Source organism: Pithys albifrons, chromosome 13 (genome assembly GCF_047495875.1).
Source record: "Pithys albifrons albifrons isolate INPA30051 chromosome 13, PitAlb_v1, whole genome shotgun sequence".
Taxonomy (NCBI): Eukaryota; Metazoa; Chordata; class Aves; order Passeriformes; family Thamnophilidae; genus Pithys; species Pithys albifrons.
The window spans coordinates 1,197,464-1,218,732 of NC_092470.1; the positions used below are offsets into that span (position 1 = coordinate 1,197,464).

Genomic DNA, 21,269 nt, shown 5'->3' on the forward strand with positions numbered 1-21,269 from the left:
ATCGGGCGCTGCCCCCCTCACCGTGGGATCGGGCGCTGCCCCCCTCACCGTGGGATCGGGCGCTGCCCCTCACCGTGGGATCGGGCGCTGCCCCCCTCACCGTGGGATCCGGCGCTGCCCCCCTCACCGTGGGATCCGGCGCTGCCCCCCTCACCGTGGGATCCGGAGCTGCCCCACTCACCGTGGGATCGGGCGCTGCCCCACTCACCGTGGGATCGGGCGCTGCCCCACTCACCGTGGGATCGGGCGCTGCCCCACTCACCGTGGGATCCGGAGCTGCCCCACTCACCGTGGATCCGGAGCTGCCCCACTCACCGTGGGATCCGGAGCTGCCCCACTCACCGTGGGATCGGGCGCTGCCCCTCACCGTGGGATCGGGAGCTGCCCCTCACCGTGGGATCCGGCGCTGCCCCTCCCTGTGCTGAGTGTCTCCCCAGCATGGTGGGGGTACAGTGCACTGAGGAAGAAGCCAGCTGGAGCTGGAGCTGTGAAAAGGCTGAAGGGGTCATGGTTAAGTGGCAGAAAAACATTTTGATTCATGGGGAATTTTTTTATGGAAGTATAATAACTTTTGTCCTTGTAGTTGCTCAGAAGTTCTTCTGCTACTGAAGGGAGAATGTGCTGCACTGTCAGTATCTTACCCATTGCTTACATCTAGTAACAGTATTTGTACTTAAATGCAAAGAATGTTTTTGCTAAGTTTTACCTTGTACCACTTTTAGTGCATAATTAATCCCATCTAATATTTCTACAGGGATATATTCAGTGGAGCTGGTAAATGACAGCTTGTATGAATGGCACGTTAAGCTTCTCAAGTAAGTTATTCAGGTTTTTTCATATTCTGAACAATATGTTCTATTATTGCTGCAGAGATCTTTACTTTTGATAAATGAGGCTCTCTAGCCAGAGCATATAAAATAGTGTGTTACAGTAGTGAAATAGTAATGGTGACTGTAGCCACTAAATAGTGGCTCTGATTGTGGTATATACAGAAAGGTGTAGGTGTGGAACTGCAGTAACTGAGGTGGCAAAAAGGCAAACCCCCTTTGCTTTGCCAGCACAGGGTGTCTTCCAGTAACTGGCATTGCTGTTCGATTCTCTTTCTAAATGTGCTCCAAAATGTGAAACCTTAAATGAGGAGAATTTTTTTCTGGAGTTTTTGGGTGGTTTTATTTTTATCCATTTTTAATGTCAAGAAAATGCAATTTTAAGTTTCATTCAAGATGTAAGAAGGAACAGAACTGTCTTAGTGTCATTAGTTCTTTATTTCTACAGTTGAACAGACACATAGGACTGAAACTTTTAGATATCACACAAATGTGAGTTATATATGATTTGTCTTCTCTCATCACCTTGTACCCACAATGAAAAGCAGTGCATAACTCATCCTGTTGTGTCCATAGTCTAATAACTTGAACCCTGGGGGTGTTATATTGAATGATTCCTGGTAGAGAAGTTCATCTGCCATCACATAAGGCACCCTATAGAAAGGAAGAGCCTACCTGAACTGTGCTGGGTGACTACAAAGTTGGCAGTGGATAAAGAACTTGCCTCAGCTCAGACATGTGGTGGTGCATCAGGGCAAGGCCGTGGCTGTTGAGCAGAGCAGGGACCTCCTGCAGGAGCTGTCACCTTGTCCTGGGGGTGACACTGGTACAGCTGGGGGGGTCACCAGCTGCTGAAACACAGGTGGGCTTCCTTCTTAGTGTCATCATGGGCATGGGAACGTTTTGAAGCTGAATATGGCAGGAATGAGGTGTCAGAAAAGTCTTGTGTGGAGTTCCAGGAGCCTTTCCTGTGGAGCAGCTCCGTACAGAGTGCTCAGACTACAGGGCAGGGACTGGGACCCTCTGAGTGCTGTGCACAGCTCTCATTTGCTGCCTTCAGGAAAAAGAAAATGGACTCCAGGCAGCAAATGCTTTCCAGAACAACTGAGAGAATAAGTGTTGTGTTTGTTCATCATGGCAAGAAGTGCCTGCAAACAACTGAACAGTACAGACCAGCTGAGGGGGAAATGCCAGATGAAAGAGCCCATCTGAGTGAGGAGCAGCACTGCTGGAAGGATCACTCACACTGACCTGGCCCAGTGCAAGCCATGGCTGCAAATGGGAGGTTTCTAAGTAGGAGATTTTCTTCTGAACAACTGCAGAGTGAAAGGATGGGGACAAACTGCCCCAGGAATTCTGAAATGGGGTCTCATAACTTTGTAACTCCCCCTGTAGCAGAGGATTGGCTTTAACAGCCTGGGAGTCCTTTCAGCAGAATGCTTTTGGCTTGCTGCAAGTGATTTTTGACTGGTCTTTTTAGAAGCTGTTGGGTGTGGAGCTTGGGTGGGATTACCCAGTGCTGTCTGAATGAGCAGCCAGGGCTCACCACCAGCATTTTGCAACAAACAGTTGTTGGAATTCTGCTGAGCAGAACCTGCTGGCTTTAGTACTTCTGCTGCTGATGCAGATTGCTTTTAACAGTTGATGCAGAACTACAACTACATATTCCATAAAGGATTCACTGTGTGCTGAAAACCAGATGACTACAGTCTTCCTGTTATTTTTCCCCCTCTCTTTTGGAACACGTATTTCCAGTGAACTGAAGAGAATTAAAACTGCTCTTTTCAAATAAACAGCTCATTTTGTGCTACCTGTGTTTAAACAACCCTTGGCAGCATTGGGAATGTAGTGCATTGCTGCAAGCTCCATGCTGTCCTCATGGCAAAGCATTTACTTTGTAAAAGGAGCAAGAATTTTCTGCAGTTCACCTTAGATTTCAGTTTGTAAACTACAATTAGATACAGGAAGTCTGATAGGAATTACTGTGTACAGGTAATGAAAATGTTAACTTGACCCAGGATCTACCCCCTTCTTGTTTTCTAGGGTTGATCCTGATAGCCCACTGCATAGTGATCTTCAGGTCTTAAAAGAAAAAGAAGGTGTAGAATACATTTTACTCAACTTCTCTTTTAAGGTACGTGTCTGGGGGGAGGAGTGCTGTGGTTGAATTTGGGGCTGTAGGAGGGGACTAGAATGACCCTGTTAACTTGGGTAACAATGGATCTGTAGCATAAAAAAGGAACTAAAAAAAGCAGCAATAAAAAACAGCAACTGTGAAGCCTGGCACTAAAGCTTCCCATAAAATGCTTCTTTTTTTCCCAGTACTGTGGGAAAGTGATTTTTGACAGAACTGAAAAACTGTACTATTTCAAATCTGATTTGCCAAATAAGGCTATTGAAATACTTTCTGGTTAGGAAATAGTGTCACAGTGTATTTCTTAACCTGTTTTTTCATTCTTTCCAGGATAACTTCCCCTTTGATCCTCCCTTTGTGCGAGTGGTGTCTCCTGTGCTCACGGGAGGGTAGGTTGGAGTTGCCCTACAGGAATTGTGCTTTGTGGTAAAAATGTCACACCTTGCAAAGCCCTGTGCCTGCCACAATATTCCAGAACTGGCCTCTTTGTGGGTGGCTGAGTTGGTGCTTTGAATGGGTTGTGGTCCCTGTGGTGCCTTACATTTGATGTACAGCCTTAACTGGCTCTCTTGCTGTAACACCACCAGGAAGATTTTGTTTAAATATTCCTTAAATGCTAATCTGACACCACTAAATTTAATTGACCCCACGCTCCAAATGTCATCTGAAGTATGTTTGAAGTGCTGTCTGTGGCACAGAAACTTGTGTATATCCATGGAGAGAAGATTAAATTCACCTTCCTAGGCTTTTGTGCATCTCCTGGTGACAGAAAATGATACCTGCATCTGAAAGTGCAGTCTGTGATAGCTGGTTCTGATTTGGGTTTGATTTTAATGGCTGTGTGTCTTGTTGAATTCAAGTCATGGGTAGTGCAGTTCAGTAGTGTTCATGAGGATTGCTGCTGCCTGAAACTGAACAAGCTGAGCCAAACACCAGAAAACTCCTTGGATTCCAGTGCTGTTGGACTCTGTAGAATGGAAAAAGAACAGCTTTTCAGTGGTTGTTTCCCCGTGAATGTTGTGCAGATCCATGTGGGTCGAGTGTCCTGATCACAGAGCAGACCCCATTTGGGGAGTGGTACATTCTGTGCCTTCAGGTTTTGTGATGCTCAGGTGTTGTGCTGAGTCCCAGTCAGCACAGGGCATGATGAAGTGTTCCTGAAATCAGAGAGGGGGTTATGGGAAAAGAGCCAGGGAAGAGCTGCTGTATCTCACCTGCTTTATGGGTGCACCTACATTGTTTGAAATTGTGTTAAATTTCTTTACAGAGTTGACTTTTGGTGGGGTTCTTTAACTACATCAGTGCTGTGGAGTGCAGCTATAAAAGCAACTTGCCTCTTTCCTTGGTCTGTGCAGTTGTGCAGCCTGGATTAGTTAGTTAATTATAGTTAGCAAACAGCTTGTTTTGTCTCACAGTGCTAATCATCTCTGCCTAAGTGTAACATGGCTCACTAGTTACAGGATATTGCTGGTTAAAGGGCATTTCAGCTTCATGAACAGAGTTTAACAGAGGAGCTGGAAGTGCTGTGAGCTGTTGCATCTCTTCACCAACTGCTGATGTCAAATATTTTCTTTCACATTTGTTTCTAGGTATGTGCTGGGTGGAGGTGCATTATGCATGGAACTTCTTACTAAACAGGTGAATATGGGCTCTCTTATCTGGAGAACAACAAAACATGCTTTAAAGTAATGAAAATGGGTGTTTTCCCTGAGTTGAGGAATCCCTGTGTGGAATAAATCACACACTCCAAAGGGAAGGTGGTGGAATAAACCTCAGTCCCACAAGATTTGCCTTGCTGTTCTTGTGTGAGATCTTCTTTCCTGCCTTGGATGGCTTACAAGAGATCTGAGGAAGAGGCAAGAACTGAGAGCACATCAGCTTTGCATTTTCAGAGTTTCTGTGAGGAAGTAAGGCCGGGTGAACAGTGAGTTCTAGGGAGCAAGACAGTGTCTTCTTTTCCAGAGGCCTCTTAACTGCACAGTCAGCTCTGGAGAAGGGAGGAATACAGAAGATTCTGTGTAGACAGAGTGATTTTTCTCTTTAAAATAAGTGAATGAAGTGACTTATGTGCAGGCTCTGGCTGAAACTCCTGTGAGCACTGGAAGGTAAAGCCATGCCAGAGATGAGCAGTGATAGTCATGGGAGCAAAATTCTCACAGCTCACTGAATGACTTCATTAGATACCAGTTTTTCTGCTTCTTGGATCAAGAAGTTGTAATTTCTGTTGTGATGTTGCAGCAAATGTGTAAATGCTGTAAGAATGGAGCCTTTTTGGTTGTGTCTTGCTGTATTTTAGAATTGTGTGATTCAGCCTTTACATTTTCCTTACAAGTTCTTAGTACTAATACTGTGTATCATTTTACAGATTTTCTGTGGAAAATGAAAGTTAACTGAAAACAAATGGTTAAAACTAAAACTGGAGTTCAGGGGAAAAAATCCTAAAGCACATATTCCAAAATAGATTTGCAAGGTAGACACAAGAAACAAGTGCATGTTGTATGTTAACATTCCCTTCCTCCTCCAGGGCTGGAGCAGTGCCTACTCAATAGAATCAGTCATCATGCAGATCAATGCCACTTTAGTCAAAGGAAAAGCCAGAGTACAGTTTGGAGCCAATAAGGTGAGTGTGCTGGGTTTATCCATTCCACACATCACTGCTAGGCTGCCATTTCCTTGCTGACTTGCACAGGAGATGTGTAGTGACAGAATTGTCATTGCAAATGTATTTGCATTTTGAATTGTCTTGGTGTCTGGTTCATGTGTATGAGTATTTGATTGGCAGTTAAGTTTGGTTTGTAATTATGAGCATATGAGTTGGATGAAGCCTTGGGATGGGCAGGGGGTTTAAGGAGTTAGACTTTACTATCCTTGTACTGGGGAGGGGGGGAGGGAGTGGAGGATCAGAATTGGGAGACTTTGGACATTCCTGGCTCTGAGAAGGGCCTGACTGCCAGGATGATACACAGTCACAGTAAGTTCTCCTCCTGTTGCTGGACTAAGACCTGCAAAGTTTCATGAGGGGGAAAAATAATAACATGCAAATACTTCAGAGCTCACCATTCAGCACTAAATGGAGGCACAGTTCAGTTCAAGTGTGCATTCTGGTAACAGGCCATAAATTAAAAGACCTTGAAGAATTAAATGCTGCTTTCAAATGATGTTTAAATACTCAAGACAACAAAATTGTCACTCGGGTGTCTGTTTTTAGGTACCAATTCAAGATAATTGAATTAAGTAAGATATAAAGTTTATGATCACAATTCTGCCTAACCCAGCTGAGCTGGGCAGAGTTGGGATGGGACTGCCTGGAGCTTCTGCTCTGCTTGCACGTGCCTGTGACTGACCTGAGGTTCTGAACCTTCTGACAGGAGGGGCCTTTCCAGCAGCAGGGGGTGCAAAACACTGTCATTATGACACAGGAGAAAGGAGAAAATAGGGATATTGTCTTGACAATGTTGTACTGGAAAGCAAGGAATATTCCCACATTGTACATGGGGTTTAGTTGTAAACCCACTGCAGAGTTTCCCTGTAGAACTGTTTCAAGTCTTGCATGTCTGGATGCAGGCTTTTATGTTAGTTTTTTTTTCTCCTTTCAGAATCAATATAATCTAGCAAGAGCACAGCAGTCCTATAAGTCACTAGTACAAATACATGAGAAAAATGGTAAGTATGTTCTTGTGACTCTGTTCTGGTCTGCACAGCACCCTGGGGAAGGGGTTTGGCCTCAGAGAGCGTGAGGTGACAGTGTCTTCTGTTGGCTTGGGAGGACCATAAATGGTGTTCCTTCTTCTCCCCTTGCACGAAAAAGACAGCAGTGCTTAAGGGAACTTGACTGCAACCATTGCAACGTTTTCAGCTTCCAGGAATGTTCCATGTGTTCCTGCTGTTTCTTGGAAACTTGTCCCTTCCCCGAAGGGCTGTTCCAGTGTGGCAAGACCTTAGTGTAGTAGTGGTTTAGGAAGAGATAGAAAGATGGGAGCCAAAAAATACAAGAAATCCAAGTGAGGGGTCCAGGATGGAAAACTGTGCAATAGAATAGGGAGACACCTGTTTAGGGGTGGGTTTTCCACCCTATTTCAAGCCAATTAAGTCTCTCTGCTGCATAAAAAAGTATACAGTTGCTTCAGGAGTGAATGCATTTACTCACACCAATATGAGAAGACAATATTTGACCTTTCAAAGGTTTAGGTAGCTTAGAGGTTATGTAAAAGTAGTCAGCAGAATTGGCCCCCTGGTTTTGGGATGAGGGAGTTAGTCCAGTTCCCATGTTGTGATGTTCTTTGCTCTGGGTTGGACATGGTGTCTGTGGGAATCTGTGGGAACACAAAGGAGTGTTTTGGTGTGACTGCAGTGAGTGCCTCAGTTTCCCCACACCTAAAATGGAACAAAACACCTTCTCTGCTGTTGGCAGGAAGGTCAAAGGTAATGATTCCAATGTGCCTTCCAATTTCATGATAGTTTGATCTTGCCATTGGCTGAGTCTTTGGCTGGTTTAGTTTGCTACAAAGGCCAGCATGGCTGTCTCTCTGCTTGTAGCTCTGTGCTAGCCTTGGCTAGTGATCATTCCTGCATCAAGAGTTGTACACCCAGCACTCACAGCACTTCATGCTGCTGTGAAAAGTGTCTGTAACTCAGAACTTCTCCCTACTCTGGGTCAGAATAAATGGGCTCCATATCAATGTACACACACTGAGAGGAAGTTCTGCAATAGGGGCTGCTGGGGTAGTGAAGATCAGTGCTCTGGAGGTGGCCAGAAAAAGCTCTGCACTCCTGGTCAGGTATGATTCAGCTGCCAAACATGCCAAATGCAGTCAGGGGACCAGTTATTCAACTGACATTTCAGAGCTTACTCCTACAGGAAGATTGGCAGAAGAAGGATAAACTGCTCAGCTGCTTGTGTGTGCCTAACTACGGTACCCAAAATGGGATTTGTAGCAGTGTCCCAGTGTGGCCATGTTTGTGCATTAAGTGCCTTGAAGGCTTGGGGGTTTTACCTCTGTTCCATTAAGTTTTGTCAGATCAATATCCTCCTTCAGCAGCTTCCTTTGCTGGTGTCCAGTTTGTCCAACTTGGGATAATTGCTGCCCCAACATGCCAGACTGGGATATATTCACTTTGCATGCCCAAGCAGTGGTGTGATCCTGGAATATGCCTCATGCTGAGCACTGGCATTTAGGGCAGGGGGCTTCCTGAGTCTCCCTGTGCTTTGGGAGGGAAGGAGGGGGCCAGGCAAGGCTTCCCTGTGCCACGGGAGGGCAGGGTGGTCGGGACTGGCAGCACTAACAGTGTCTCTGTTCTCCACAGGCTGGTACACTCCTCCTAAAGAAGATGGCTAATGCTGAGGACTATTGTCTACCTGGACCAATGTCAATAAAACAAGTTCTTTTTTATGTTTTCCAACACACAGACTCAAGCTATGAGTGCCCCTATAACAGCTGTACTGAGGACTTTAGCTATTAGATAAGTTAGTGGATAATCTGTCGACTGACACGTCAATATAAGTTACAGCCTTACCATTCCGCTCTCCTTCGGTGTGTGGACTGAGCAGTTTGGGCCTTTGCCACGTTGGATTGGGCACATTTGGGCCATGCCCTCCCTTCTCCCTGTTCTGGTTTGCAAAGCAGCAGCTCTCCCTGCAGTGCTATCGACTCACTAAAGCTCCCTCAGCAGGAGTGGGTTGTTCACACACTTTGGTGTCTCTCTCACCTTTTGCAGAGTGCAGACGGCAGAGACTTGCCTTGTGTTGTTTCATTTAAAGCCAAGAAGTTTAATACATTGTTTAATACTGTTTAGGAAACATCAGGTCTTGCAAATCACAGTAGTTTTTTCTGGTCTTAAAATGACAGCGTTTGTAGTATTTCCAAATTAATTAGGAAAAACACATGTATGTTAAGTCATTAAACATTTTTCATGGCTGTATGAGAATATGAACTGTTTATTGGAAAAGATGCTCTTTGTTTAGATTACGTTAATTTTTTGTTTTGTTTTGGGTTTTTCTCTTTGTTTGGTTTTGTTTTTATGCAGAGCAAGGCTGTGCCAATAAAACCTTGTAACGAGTCACTTCCACTGGGGCACCAGAACTTGCTGGGCTGTTCCTGCTACTTGTTGGCTCCACCTCCTTAACAAGAAGAGCCACAATATGAAGCTTGAAGTTATTTAAAATACTAAAAACCTTCTTAGGTGTTCCATTTTATTAACGGGTTGTTGCAATCAGTTGTAAACTAATGAACTTATAAAGTGATTGGCACAAATCGAGATGAAAGTCCTTGAATGAAAAATTTTTATATCAAAGCTACACTAAAGTACCAGAACGTGTCTGCTGCAGAGGTGTAGGGGCTGGTTTTGTTGTGAGAGTGATGGAACTGCTTCTTCTGAGCAAGGAGAGGGTCTGGGTCTGAGAATTACACAGTTTCGTTGCCTTACCAAAATCCACTCTTTGGTTGTAGTTTCAGTCATTTGGCCTTTGCAGCCCTCGGGCCAAGCTGGGGCCGAGTTCCCTGGATTCAGCACTTCCCCGAGTGCAGCAGCCTGGTTTTGTTATGTTCTTTTTCAGTTGACTCGAATTGTGCTCCTCTCTCTCTCAGGCCCCGCGGCTCCTGCATTTGCTTCTAGGCATTTGCTTCTCGAGCTTTTGGCTCGAGAGAAGCGCCGGGGACGGGCGGCGCTGCTTCGGCTTGGGCCCCACTGCTCCTGGCAGAGTTCCTTGGCAATGTACAGTACTTTGTAAACTTGCATCAAGTTTATAAATAAAAAGCATTTGACGAAGCTGTGTCCGTGCTGGGCCGGGGCCTGCGGGCGGGCGGGGCCTCCGCGCCGCCAGGGGGCGCCCGCGCGGGCGGCCGGAAGAGGAGCCGGTGCGGGGGTGGCGGTGTCTGTGTGTCTGTCTGTGCCTGTGTCTGTCTGTGCCTGTGTGTGCGGCCATGGAGGCCGCGGCCAAGGGCGGGTTCGTGCTCGCCAGCCTGGCCGAGGTGGTGGAGCGCGTCCTGGCCTTCCTGCCCACCAAGGCGCTGCTGCCCGCCGCCTGGTAAGGGCGGGGGCGGCGGGGCCGGGGACCGGCCGGCTATCAGAGTGGGGCTGGGACCGGGGGCCGGCCGGCTATCAGAGTGGGGCTGGGGCTGGGGCTGGGCCTGGGCCTGGGGGCCGGCCGGCTATCAGAGTGGGCCTGGGCCTGGGGACCGGCCGGCTATCAGAGTGGGGCTGGGGCCGGGGGCCGGCCGGCTCTCAGAGTGGGGTCGGGGCTGGGGGCCGGCCGGCTATCAGAGTGGGGCTGGGGCCGGGGCTGGGGACCGGCCGGCTATCAGAGTGGGGCTGGGGCCGGGGCTGGGGGCCGGCCGGCTATCAGAGTGGGGCTGGGGCCGGGGCTGGGGGCCGGCCGGCTATCAGAGTGGGGCTGGGGCCGGGGCTGGGGGCCGGCCGGCTATCAGAGTGGGGCTGGGGCCGGGGCTGGGGGCCGGCCGGCTATCAGAGTGGGGCTGGGGCCGGGGCTGGGGGCCGGCCGGCTATCAGAGTGGGGCTGGGGCCGGGGCTGGGGGCCGGCCGGCTATCAGAGTGGGGCTGGGGCCGGGGCTGGGGGCCGGCCGGCTATCAGAGTGGGGCTGGGGCCGGGGCTGGGGGCCGGCCGGCTATCAGAGTGGGGCTGGGGCCGGGGCTGGGGGCCGGCCGGCTATCAGAGTGGGGCTGGGCCTGGGCCTGGGGACCGGCCGGCTATCAGAGTGGGGCCGGGGCCGGGGGCCGGCCGGCTCTCAGACCGGGGCCGCGGCCCACGCTGGTGTCCGTGCTGTGTTGCAGCGTGTGCCGCCTGTGGAGGGAGTGCGCCCGGCGGACGCTGCGGGCGCGGCAGCGAATCGCCTGGGTGTCCGCGCTGGAGCCGGGCCCCGCCGACAGCCACGCGCTGGTGCGGGCGCTGCGCCGCGAGCTCGAGGTGAGGGTCGCGGGGCTGACACGGCCTGCGGGCGCTTCTGCGGGGTGTCCTGCGAGCGGCCTTCGTGCGGGCTGTCGGGCCTGCGGGCCGGCCTTCGTGCGGGCGGCCCTGCCTGCGGGCCGCCCTTCGGGCTGTCCGTGGGTCCCCCGCACGCTCCCCCGCCCCGCCCGGCGCAGGCAGCGCGGTCGGAGTGTCGGTGGCCGCGGCTGCCCCTGCTCCATGTGAACACACCGATGCACACGCCGAGGGTTTTGCCGGGATGCGGCGCAGCTGTTCGTTATCCCGTTAAGAGATAAACCCCTTAAGCCTGGGAGACACTGAGGGAACATTGCGGGGTTTCTCTGGCAGGATTCCTTTCCAGCATTAACTAGTGCTGGATCTTCACCAAAGGTGCCTGTCAAGTTCTTAAGCCCCAAACAGAGACCTCAACGGGTCCGTGTTGAGCCAGCTGGGCCTGGAAGGGGCAGCAGCCCCTCCTCACTGTCCGCAGCACCAGCGCTGCGAGCGGCACAGCCACGGCCCGCACAGCGCGGACGTGCTGAAGGAAGGAGCGCTCCTGGGCCCGTCTGCTCAGCTGTTCTGGCTCATGAGAGTTTTGGGTCGGTTCCCGGCCCGTGCTGTGGGTCCATGGATCCGTCTGGGCACTGCCGAGGCTGGCGGAGAGTCCCTGTGGTCCGGCAGGAGCTCGGGGCGGGTCCGTGTCCCCCCCGCCTGGCACAGCGGGGCGGGGCGATGTCCCCTCGGTTCCTGCCGCCGCTACCCCTCTGCTCCCCCGTGCCCTGTGCTCCTTGTCCCTGTCCCGTGTCTCCGCAGAAGGTGCACGTGCTGCCCCAGACCGTGCTCTACATCGCCGATGCCGAGACGTTCAGCGGGCACGAGGAGTGTCACGAGCAGAAGAAAGGTAAAACCTGCCGTTCCCAGGAGTGCTCGGGGTGCAGGTAGAGCAGAGTTAGGTAAAACGAAGTTCTCTGAGTTTGAATTTCAGTGGAAAGTAAATCTTCTGCGAAACTCCGGCCTTGGGAGAGGGAAGGGGTGTGATGGTAGTTAGAGCTGAGAAGAAAGGTGCACAGCAGGAGTCCCAGCAAGTTTTCTCAGCACATTTCCCTATGGGAACTGAAGCTGGAAACTTTTGGCTTTCCAAGAACAGTGCAAGAGTAACAGACTGGGATACAAAAAAGAGCAGAGGGGGAAAGTGCAAGGCACTGGCGTCCTGCCACAGTTTGCCAGTTCATCTGTGTCCTCGCACGTATTTCATTGAGAGGAGCTGCTGCATAAGGCTGGCCCGGAGGAGCCTGCTGAGCCTTAGAGCTTGCTGCCACCTTGCCTTGCACTGGTGGGCTGCAGTGGCCTGTTGGTGTGTGCTCATGGGCACAGGTGGGCTCCTGTCCCTGCCCTGGCCATGCTGAGTCGCAGCCCTGAGCAGCCCCAAGCCCTGGCACAGCTCAGTCTGTGTGTCTGTCCCAGTTCTGGCATTGCTCAGTATGTGCCTGTCCCAGCCCTGGCACAGCTCAGTCTGTGTGTCTGTCCCAGTTCTGGCATTGCTCAGTGTGTGTCTGTCCCAGCCCTGTGTGTCTGTCCCAGCCCTGGCACGGCTCAGTCTGTGTGTCTGTCCCAGCACTGTGTGTCTGTCCCAGCCCTGGCACGGCTCAGTCTGTGTGTCTGTCCCAGCCCTGTGTGTCTGTCCCAGCCCTGGCACGGCTCAGCCTGTGTCAGTCCCAGGGCAGCCACTGCTGGGCAGTGTTGCTTCAGCACAGGCTTTGCCTGCAGAGTTTCCTCTGGTACTGCTCACAATATGCCTTTACTTTTCTCTGATAGTTTTTTGTCTCTTTTTCTTATTTCAACAGCCAGAAAAAGGAACAGTAAAGAAACAGCACTTGCACTTGAGAAGTTGTTGCCAAAGCGATGCCAGGTTCTCGGGCTGGTCACCCCAGGGATTGTAGGTAGGAGCAAAATGTGTGATCTTGTGAGAGATCAGCTTGAAGGTGTCTTCTCCTACCTTGTTCAACCCTGGCTTCAATTTTAAGGAGCTCACAGTGTTCCTGCTAATTGACATAGTGCTTCATGGATTGCAGTTACAATTAAGAGGGTTGATTTAATTGGGCAGGCAGCTTTTCCTGGCACCTTAATGTACGTGATTGAATGTTTCTTGGATTTATGTGTATAGTTCAGTCGTGCTATGACTCATTGTATAGGACATCCTTGCTGTATACCTGTTTGCTGTGGTCTAGCAGGAGGCATGAGCAGTAACTATGGGTAATTCACAGCCTCCCTTGGCAGGCTTTTTCTCATGCTTCACTTTTTTATCACTAGAAAGTTGTGGGGTTTTGTAGTTTCTCACCTTAAATTCTATTCCCACAGCACTAGTAGGGTAATTTGATTGTTATCACTACCATGATTCAATACTGCACTTCCAATATTTGTGTCAGTTTGCTTTATATTGTCTATGCATGCTTGTATGATACTTTGAAAACCTGAGCAGGTTTGTGTGTCTGCAGAAGCTGGCAGGAAGACCTGTAGTGCACTGTGCTTGTTTTCCTACTGTTTTGTATTTGATGTGACTGGGGGGAAATGTCCAAATAGGTCCACATTTCCTTGTCCAAAGAAACTTCAGCACAATCCATAGGCAGCAGGACTTCTAAATGTTTCATTTTTCCAAAACATCATAAAAAAATCACACCAGTTTTCAATTAGATAAGTTGCTATGGAATTAGGTTGTCATGTTTTACATCACCTGAGCTGTTCAACCTCTTTGATTCTTGTTACAGTGTAGATGAGAGTGTCAGAATCCTGGTTTTATATCTTTGTAGTTACCCCGATGGGTTCAAGCAGCAATCAGCCTCAAGAAGTTGAAGAGGGCGAAGCTGGGTTTGCTCTGTTGTTTCCCAAAATTGATGGGGTGAAAATTCACACCTTCCATTTTTCTAAAGATGTGAAGAACAGGGTATTTGATGAAAGTAAATTTGCTGAAGCAGGTATGTCCTTTTTCTCTCCTTTACTTGGGCTTTTGTGAAGTGTTGTGCTACTCTTTGAGGTGCCAGTGTGGAGCTGGGTGTGGAAGCCACAGCTGCTGTGCTGGCTCCCAGTGCCCTGTGGCTCTGCAGGGATGCAGCTGGGAATGGGGCATCCCTGTCCATCCCAGTCTCTGGAGCAGTCAGGGTAACTTACCCTGAGTATCAGTCTCAGATACCTCAGTCACGTTCCAGGTGCAGCCGTTCAGAGAGAGGTGGTAAGTTTTAGGCAGCATCTGATTGGTTAATAATATTCAGTTGGGAATTATTCCTATCACTACAGTTAACAACTGAGTGAAAAAAATCATAGAATCAGTTGAGTTGGAAGAGACCTCCAAGATCATCAAGTCCAACCCTTGATTCAACCCCACTGTGATTACCAGATCATGGCACTCAGTGCCACATCCAGTCTCACCTTAAAAACCTCCAGGGACGGTGAATCCACCCCCTCTCTGGGCAGCCCATTCCAATGCCTGAGCACTCTCTCTGCAAAGAATTTCTTTCTGATATCCAACCTAAACCTCTCCTGGCAGAGCTTAAGCCTGTGCCCTCTTGTCCTGCTGCTTGTTGCTCTTCTCTGAACCCACTCCGGCCCCTCAATCTCTTTCCTGAACTGAGGGGCCCAGAACTGAACACAACACTCGAGGTGTGGCCTCACCAGAGCTGAGTACAGGGCAAGGATCACTGCCCTGGGCCTGCTGCCACACTGTTCCTGATCCAGGCCAGGATTCCATTGGCCTTCTTGGCCACCTGGGCACACTGTTGGCTCATGTTCAGCCTCCTGTCAATCCAAAACCTCCTGTCAATCCAAAAGGAGCTACTTCTTCCCCAAAGTAACTGCATTTATGTCCTAAATCAGGTGTTGCAGCAAGGAAAGATAAAACAGAAGACAGTCTGTTTCAGTGAATATAGTTTATATCCTTCACGTTTTGTACTCAGCAAAGCAGATTATTTATGAAGAGTAATGCAATAAAGTTTTCTGGAGTCTTCTATGAACCTGGGGATTTCTGCCTTGGGGATAGGCAGTTGGCTGAAGTGTGGAATTTATTTAATTTTCAGATAAAGCTGTTGATTGCATTATGGTTCTGAATAACTTACATGCCTGGCTCTTACCTGTAAAAGGATGATTAGAACTGCCAAGCAAAACTGAAGAGCTGTGGTAAAACTCACATGGTGTGGTAAAGGAGAGGAAATCTGGAGGAAGCAGGTGCAGTGTTTCTTTTTCTTGTGAGGCTCTTTCCAGAAATTCTCCCTGAAGGGGAGAGTTCAGCCCAGCTTCTGCCGGGGCAACTTGTGTCATCTTCCCAAGGGGAGCGATGGAAAGCCCTCACTAAAGGTGTGATGTATTATTGGAGGAGAGAGTAGGATGGTTGGACTTCAGGGCCCAGGATGTAAAACTAAGAGGATCAGTGTTTGGGTTTATTTGTAGGTCTGAAGAATAACCCAGATCTCCGTGTTGTTCTTCTGTTTGGCTACAACTCCTGGAAATCTGGAGCTACTCGATTCCTTCATCAAATAGTCAATCCACTGAATGAGAAAAGTATCATCCTGGCTGGGGGACAAGTGGAGAGCTTTACATCACTGACCTCTGAGAAGTAGGTATCTTTTTCAAGGTAAATGATAAAAAATATTTAAAATGGGAGAAGCACTGCAGATCCACAGCCTTCTAGTCATATTAGAAATGCCCATTAACAGTAGTAAAATGATAGTTTCTTTAAGAGAAAAATATCACAACTGCTACAGTGTGATGTAGCCAGAAAAGCTGGAAGTTTTGTATGGCTGTGTTAGCAACTGGAGTCTGGAAACCCAGCTAGGAGACACCCACTGAGAAGGAGATTTCCAGCTTCAGATTCCCTGTTTGTGTTTCTTGCAGTCAGTGTTTAATCTCAGTGGGCCTGCAGATAAATGATTGCCCACTGTGGCATGGACCATATTGTGCCTCTGTTGGGCTCATAGCCCAGAGCAGGAGCTGCACACCCAGGCAGGGCTGTGCCCCAGGAGCTGCCCTGCTCGAGGATGTGCCACTCCCAGGACAGGGGTAGGTCTGCTCCAGCTCACAGCCCTTCCCTGGGCTGGGACCTTGTAGGTCAGAGCTGGGCTGAGTTGCTCCAGCTGCTCTGCTGCCCAGAGAGGGAGCTCTTTGTGCCTGTAACGTGCTGGTGTATCCTCACTTGGAGCATCCGGTTGTGTGGAGCACCGTGCAGGCAGTGCCCACAGGCTCCTCTTGCCACTCCAGGTCTGGAGTCCATCCTAATTCCAACATCCTGGCTGTGGGTGGTCCCAGGACAATGGGCTGTGTCATTTGGGGCTGGAGTCCATCCTGACGCCCCCATTCTGGCTGTGGGTGGTGTCAGGAGCACTGAGCTGTGCCGTTTGGTGCTGGATTCCATCCTAATTCCAACATCCTGGCTGTGGGTTGTGCCAGGACACTGGGCTGTGCCGTTTGGTGCTGGAGTCCATCCTGATGCCCCCATTCTGACTGTGGGTGGTGCCAGGAGCGCTGGGCTGTGCTCTTTGGTGCTGGAGTCCATCCTGATGCCCCCATCCTGGCTGTGGGTGGTGCCAGGAGCGCTGGGCTGTGCTGTTTGGTGCTGGAGTCCATCCTGATGCCCCCATCCTGGCTGTGGGTGGTGCCAGGAGCGCTGGGCTGTGCTGTTTGGTGCTGGAGTCCATCCTGATGCCCCCATCCTGGCTGTGGGTGGTGCCAGGAGCGCTGAGCTGTGCCGTTTGGGGCTGCAGCTGGCTGGGCTGGCAGTGCTGTGCCCGGCAGGCTCCCTGACCAGTGCCCTTGCCTTGCAGTGGGCAGGCCCAGCCCGGGGACGCCTGTGGCGTGGTGGGGTTGGCCTTCAGCGGGCCCCAGATCCAGAGTGCCACCGTCCTGCTGGACCAGGACGTGGCCGACGAGCGGACGGCGGAAGCGGCCATGCAGCGCCTCAAGGCTGCCAACATCCCCGAGCACAACAGCCTGGGCTTCATGTTCGCCTGCGTGGGCAGGGGGTACCGGCACTACAAAACCAAGAGGAACATGGAAGCAGATGCATTCAGGAAGTTTTTTCCAAATGTGCCCCTCTTTGGCTTTTTTGGACACGGGGAGATAGGATGTGATCGAATAGTCACTGGCAATTTCGTATTAAGAGAATGTAATGACATCAAGGATGACCTGCTTCATGGTTACACCACTGTTATGACTCTGATTCATTTTGGTTCAACTAAAGCAAACCAAGCATAAGTGAGGTTTAATGCTTCAGTGAGCTGTTTGTTTGGTAACAGAGAACTGGGAAGTCTGGAAGAGTGAACATCTTGCAGGCAAAGCCCCTTCCAAAACCTAAACATCATTTTGGTAATATTCCTGAATCTTGTAGTTGCAGTAGAGTTTATTATCTGCAAGAAAGCCTTGCATCTCGTGTAATCTCCTGTACACATCAGAATTGCAGGAAATTACATTTGATGGAATTCTGCAGTTGAAGAAAGCCTCTTCCCAAATGGGAATGGTTTGAACAAATCATAGAATATACTGAGTTGGAAGGGATCCATCAGGATCATCGAGTCCAGTTCCTGGCCCTGCACAGGACATCGCTAAGAGTCACACCAACCATGTGCCTGAGAGCATTGTCCAAATGCTTCTTGAACTCAGACAGGCTTGGTGCTGTGACCACTGCTCTGGGGAGCCTATTCCAGTGTCTAACTACTCTCTGGGTGAAAAACCTTTTCCTGATATCCAACCTAAGCCTCCCCTGACTTGGCTTCATGCTGTTTCCTCAAGTCCTGTCACAGTCACAAGAGTGAAGAGGTCAGTACCTGCCCCTCAGGAGAATGCTGAAGACTCCAGTGAGGTCTGAGCTCAGTCTCCTTCAGGCTGGACAAAGCAAGTGCCCTGAGCTGCTCCTCACACTCTTCCCCTCAAGGTCCTTCCCCTTCACAGCCTCCTTTGGATGCTCTGGAGCAGCTCAATCTCTCCCTTCCACTGTGTCCCCCCAAACTGCCCCCCCACTGCAGGTGGGGCTGCCCCAGGGCAGAGCAGAGGGGACAATGCCCCCTCACCCAGCGATGCTGGGCCTGATGCCCCCAGGACAGGGATTTCTGTCCCTCCTGGCCTCGAGGCACTGCTGCCCCGTGGCCAGCTGGCCATGACAGGACCCCCAGGTGCATTTCTTCAGCTGCTCTTCAGCCTCTCCTTGCCCAGCTGTGCCCACAGCCAGGGCTGCCCGTGCCCTGCCCGTGGGGGGTGACCAGCTCTGGGTGTCCAGGTGTCTCTGCAGGGCCTCCCTGCCCTTGGGGGAGGCGACAGCTCCTCCCAGTCAGTGTTGTCAGCAAACCCAAACACCAACATGCAGAAAGGAACTGAACTTCCATGTGCTGTTTGTGTATATAAAGCAGTCCAGGAAAGCTACTGATGCATTAGATTCACCATTTCATTATTAGAGAGATGCACAGCCTTCCCAGAGTCCTATGTACAAAACTGAATGGTTTTATTAGATAAAATGAATGAAAATCTTTAGAGAAAAGTAACAAAGTGCTCATTAAATAAAGATGAAAGTACGTCAAAATACTTTGCCCTCTGTTAGAGAACTGGATGGCTCTGATTTAAAGAGATGTTGCCCAGCTGCAAGTTCAGCTTGGCTCACCACTTTGAACTGAATTGCAGTTGTCTCAACTGTCTGGTGTAGAATGTAGTGGTTTTTTCTTTTGCATTCTCTTATAGCTTAATTCCAAACTTTTCAATCCAGAGTGCTAAAAAAAATAAGACTACCTGGTATCTTTTAAGTTTCTTTAAGAAGTTTTTGCTCTTTAATTTGGAATTTTGGGGCACCCAGGATCTGGCTATATTTATATAGAGACTTTAAACAAGACCTGTGCTTTTGCATGTTTTTCCTGTGCTTTTACATCAGTCACCTGTTTTGATTGCTGCAGCTGACATGCAGAATTGTTCAAGTAAATTTAGCATAGTCTCAGTATAGCTAATAATATATTTGCTGCCTCCTTTCCGTTCCCCTTTATTTTCACTAGTAATAGAATGACAAGAAAAAAGATTAATTTTGCACTATTTCACCAGACTTGTAAATGCCAAATCAGGCAACTGGGCCATTTTCAGTGTAGTAAAATTACTTAGCTGTGTGTTGTACAACAAAATAACATTTTTTGCTTTAACTGTACCAAGCAGGACGTCAGTTGGCAGCTTTTGCCTGTGTCTAGTTAAAACTTTTCCTGAACTTGGCCTAACGATCTAAGGTGGAGTTGTATCTGTTCTGAGTTACTGAGTTACTGTTGTTTCAGATTGTGCTGAGCACAGCCAGCACTTGCCCATGACTGTGTTGTCGGTGGGTTTTTAATTAGAATACAGGCTGAGCTGTGAACTCCCAGTGCCCTCTGTGGATGGGAGATCAGTGAGTGTGGATGTGACTGGGACAACGTTCAGTTACTGCATGGAGAGGGAAAAGCATCTGTCACTGGAGGAGGGTTGAATTTGCAGAGAAGCCCCGCGGTGGGAGGTGGGAGGTGGGAGGTGGCTCTGGGGATTGTCACCATAACCAGAGCGGCCTGTGGAGCCCTTGGTGCCTGCAGAGGCTCGTGTTGAACAGCAGGGAAGGGAAATGTTTCTTTCCTGTAACTCGGATGGGATTCCTGGAGCTGTCACCACATGGATATGGAGCTGTTTGCTGTGGGAGCAGCTGCAGTGGGATCAGCCACAGGACCTGGGGACAGGGCAGGTGTGTCCAGAAGGACCTGGCACTGGTGAGCTCCGATGGTGGTGCAGCTAAACCAGAACCAGAACCAGAGGGTGGTCTGAGGGGCTGGTCATCAGCAGGTCCTGGAGCTGAGGAAGCTTCTGAGGCAAACACAGCACAGGTGAGATGAGATGCTGGGGGTGATCCCAAGAGCTGCAACAGAGCCCAGGAATCCTCTTTCCAGCCTGAGGGGTGGGGAGGAGCCCAAGGGACCCCAGAACACACCCATGCTGAACCACTACACTCTCCCAGACTGCTCTTCATGTGACAGGGAAGTGATGTAAGTGACAAACTGCAACATCTGTGATTAAAGTGTTTTGTTGCTGTCCAAATTCATTTTGCCTCCATGCTGTCATTTGCTCTTCAGCCACGACTACTCCTGAGGGGCACCAAAATATATTTGCTTAAAAGGTGCATGTACCAAAAGGCAGAGCTCATTCTTAGTTGAGAGAAAGTTTTGCAGTGCCAGAGTTTATATCTCTGTCACTCACAAGAGTAACAACCACAAGGTTTTAAAGTCAGCAGAGTTAGTTAGATGAGGATTCAGCTACTGAGGCAAATGTGAATAGCAAAGAGATACCTGAAGGTAAAGTTTATCTGCAGTTACAGTGCTGTTGGTATTACATTCCAAGGGAACAGAATTCCCAAGTGACCACAACTGGATTTGGGGTTTGTTACTAAAAAGAAAACCTGCAAAGTCACAAGACCTGCAGGGAGCGGTGACAGATTTGCTGATGAAAGCTTAAAACTTTGGTTTTGCCCATCTTTTGACTGTGAGTAGTGTTTTGCTGCACATTTGCTCCTAATGCATCATTTAGTTAACTAATCTGTAGGTCTCAAAAATACAAAAAATAATAGGCAAGCAGTGTGATGTATAAGCTCATACTTGCACAACCAAAACAGCAACTGCCAAACATAAAGCTATTTCTGTAAATTTGATTTTAAAGTTACTATCCAAAATCTCCTTTTTATAGGATGTTTCTGTAATATGCAATTCTAAGAAAACGAGAATAATTTGATAAAGAGGAGCCAAATTACTAAGAAAAAACTGATTCAGTAGTTATATGTGATTCTAAAATTTTTAGTTAAAAGTTACCTCAAAACTCACGCAGTGTCATTACCCCCTCTTAGTTTCTATTTTTCTTTCTAAAAATGGAGAACTTTTCTCCTAGAAACCACTCTGTGGTGGTTGTTTGTTTTCATATCAGACAGTAACTCTGGCATTGCCCCAAGTTTTCTGAATGCCTCATTTTACCCAGTGAGAGAACAAGAAAAAACATTTGTCATTCAATGCTTACTGCAATTTTACTGTGGAATGATACAGAAAAATAACATTTGACATCTAAAGTCTGTGTAGTTAGAAGTTACAAAGACAGTAAATGTCCAGTTCAATCATCTCTCACAAGACCTTCTGTTGCTGAGTCCCTTTCTCAGCCACGGGCAGACTCCAGAGAGGCTGTTTCCCCTTTCCACCCACGGGCAGACTCCAGAGAGGCTGTTTCCCCTTTCCACCCACGGGCAGACTCCAGAGAGGCTGTTTCCCTTTTCAGCCACAGGCAGGCTCAGGAGAGGCTGTTTCCCTTTTCAGCCACAGGCAGGCTCAGGAGAGGCTGTTTCCCCTTTTCAGCCACAGGCAGGCTCAGGAGAGGCTGT

At 49.3% G+C, this 21,269-nt stretch overlaps 2 protein-coding genes across 2 annotated transcripts in view; both read left to right on the forward strand.

The window, feature by feature from the left end:
• Window positions 1-9,726, forward strand: part of UBE2Q2 (ubiquitin conjugating enzyme E2 Q2) — a 58,390-nt gene extending 48,664 nt beyond the window's left edge. Inside the window, exons 7-13 of the mRNA XM_071568770.1 lie at window positions 755-815; window positions 2,871-2,961; window positions 3,292-3,350; window positions 4,551-4,599; window positions 5,486-5,581; window positions 6,558-6,624; window positions 8,266-9,726. Of these exons, the coding sequence (XP_071424871.1) occupies window positions 755-815; window positions 2,871-2,961; window positions 3,292-3,350; window positions 4,551-4,599; window positions 5,486-5,581; window positions 6,558-6,624; window positions 8,266-8,297 (455 nt within the window). The 3' untranslated portion in view covers window positions 8,298-9,726. The remainder of the gene's footprint in view (window positions 1-754; window positions 816-2,870; window positions 2,962-3,291; window positions 3,351-4,550; window positions 4,600-5,485; window positions 5,582-6,557; window positions 6,625-8,265) is intronic.
• Window positions 9,727-9,812: 86 nt separating this feature from the next.
• On the forward strand, window positions 9,813-19,952 carry FBXO22 (F-box protein 22). The gene is made up of 7 exons (XM_071568771.1): window positions 9,813-9,985; window positions 10,750-10,882; window positions 11,696-11,783; window positions 12,727-12,822; window positions 13,690-13,854; window positions 15,320-15,485; window positions 16,690-19,952. The coding sequence occupies exons 1-7, from the start codon at window positions 9,882-9,884 to the stop codon at window positions 17,117-17,119; spliced, it is 1,182 nt and encodes a 393-aa protein (XP_071424872.1). The 5' UTR covers window positions 9,813-9,881; the 3' UTR covers window positions 17,120-19,952.
• Window positions 19,953-21,269: the final 1,317 nt, after the last annotated feature.

Bases quoted from the DNA above. Each gene is read 5' to 3' on its own strand.
- FBXO22 (XM_071568771.1), top strand. From the start codon at position 9,882: ATGGAGGCCGCGGCCAAGGGCGGGTTCGTGCTCGCCAGCCTGGCCGAG. The intron at 11,784-12,726 runs GTAAAACCTGCC...TTATTTCAACAG, and splicing joins GTGTCACGAGCAGAAGAAAG to CCAGAAAAAGGAACAGTAAA. The intron at 12,823-13,689 runs GTAGGAGCAAAA...ATATCTTTGTAG, and splicing joins GGTCACCCCAGGGATTGTAG to TTACCCCGATGGGTTCAAGC.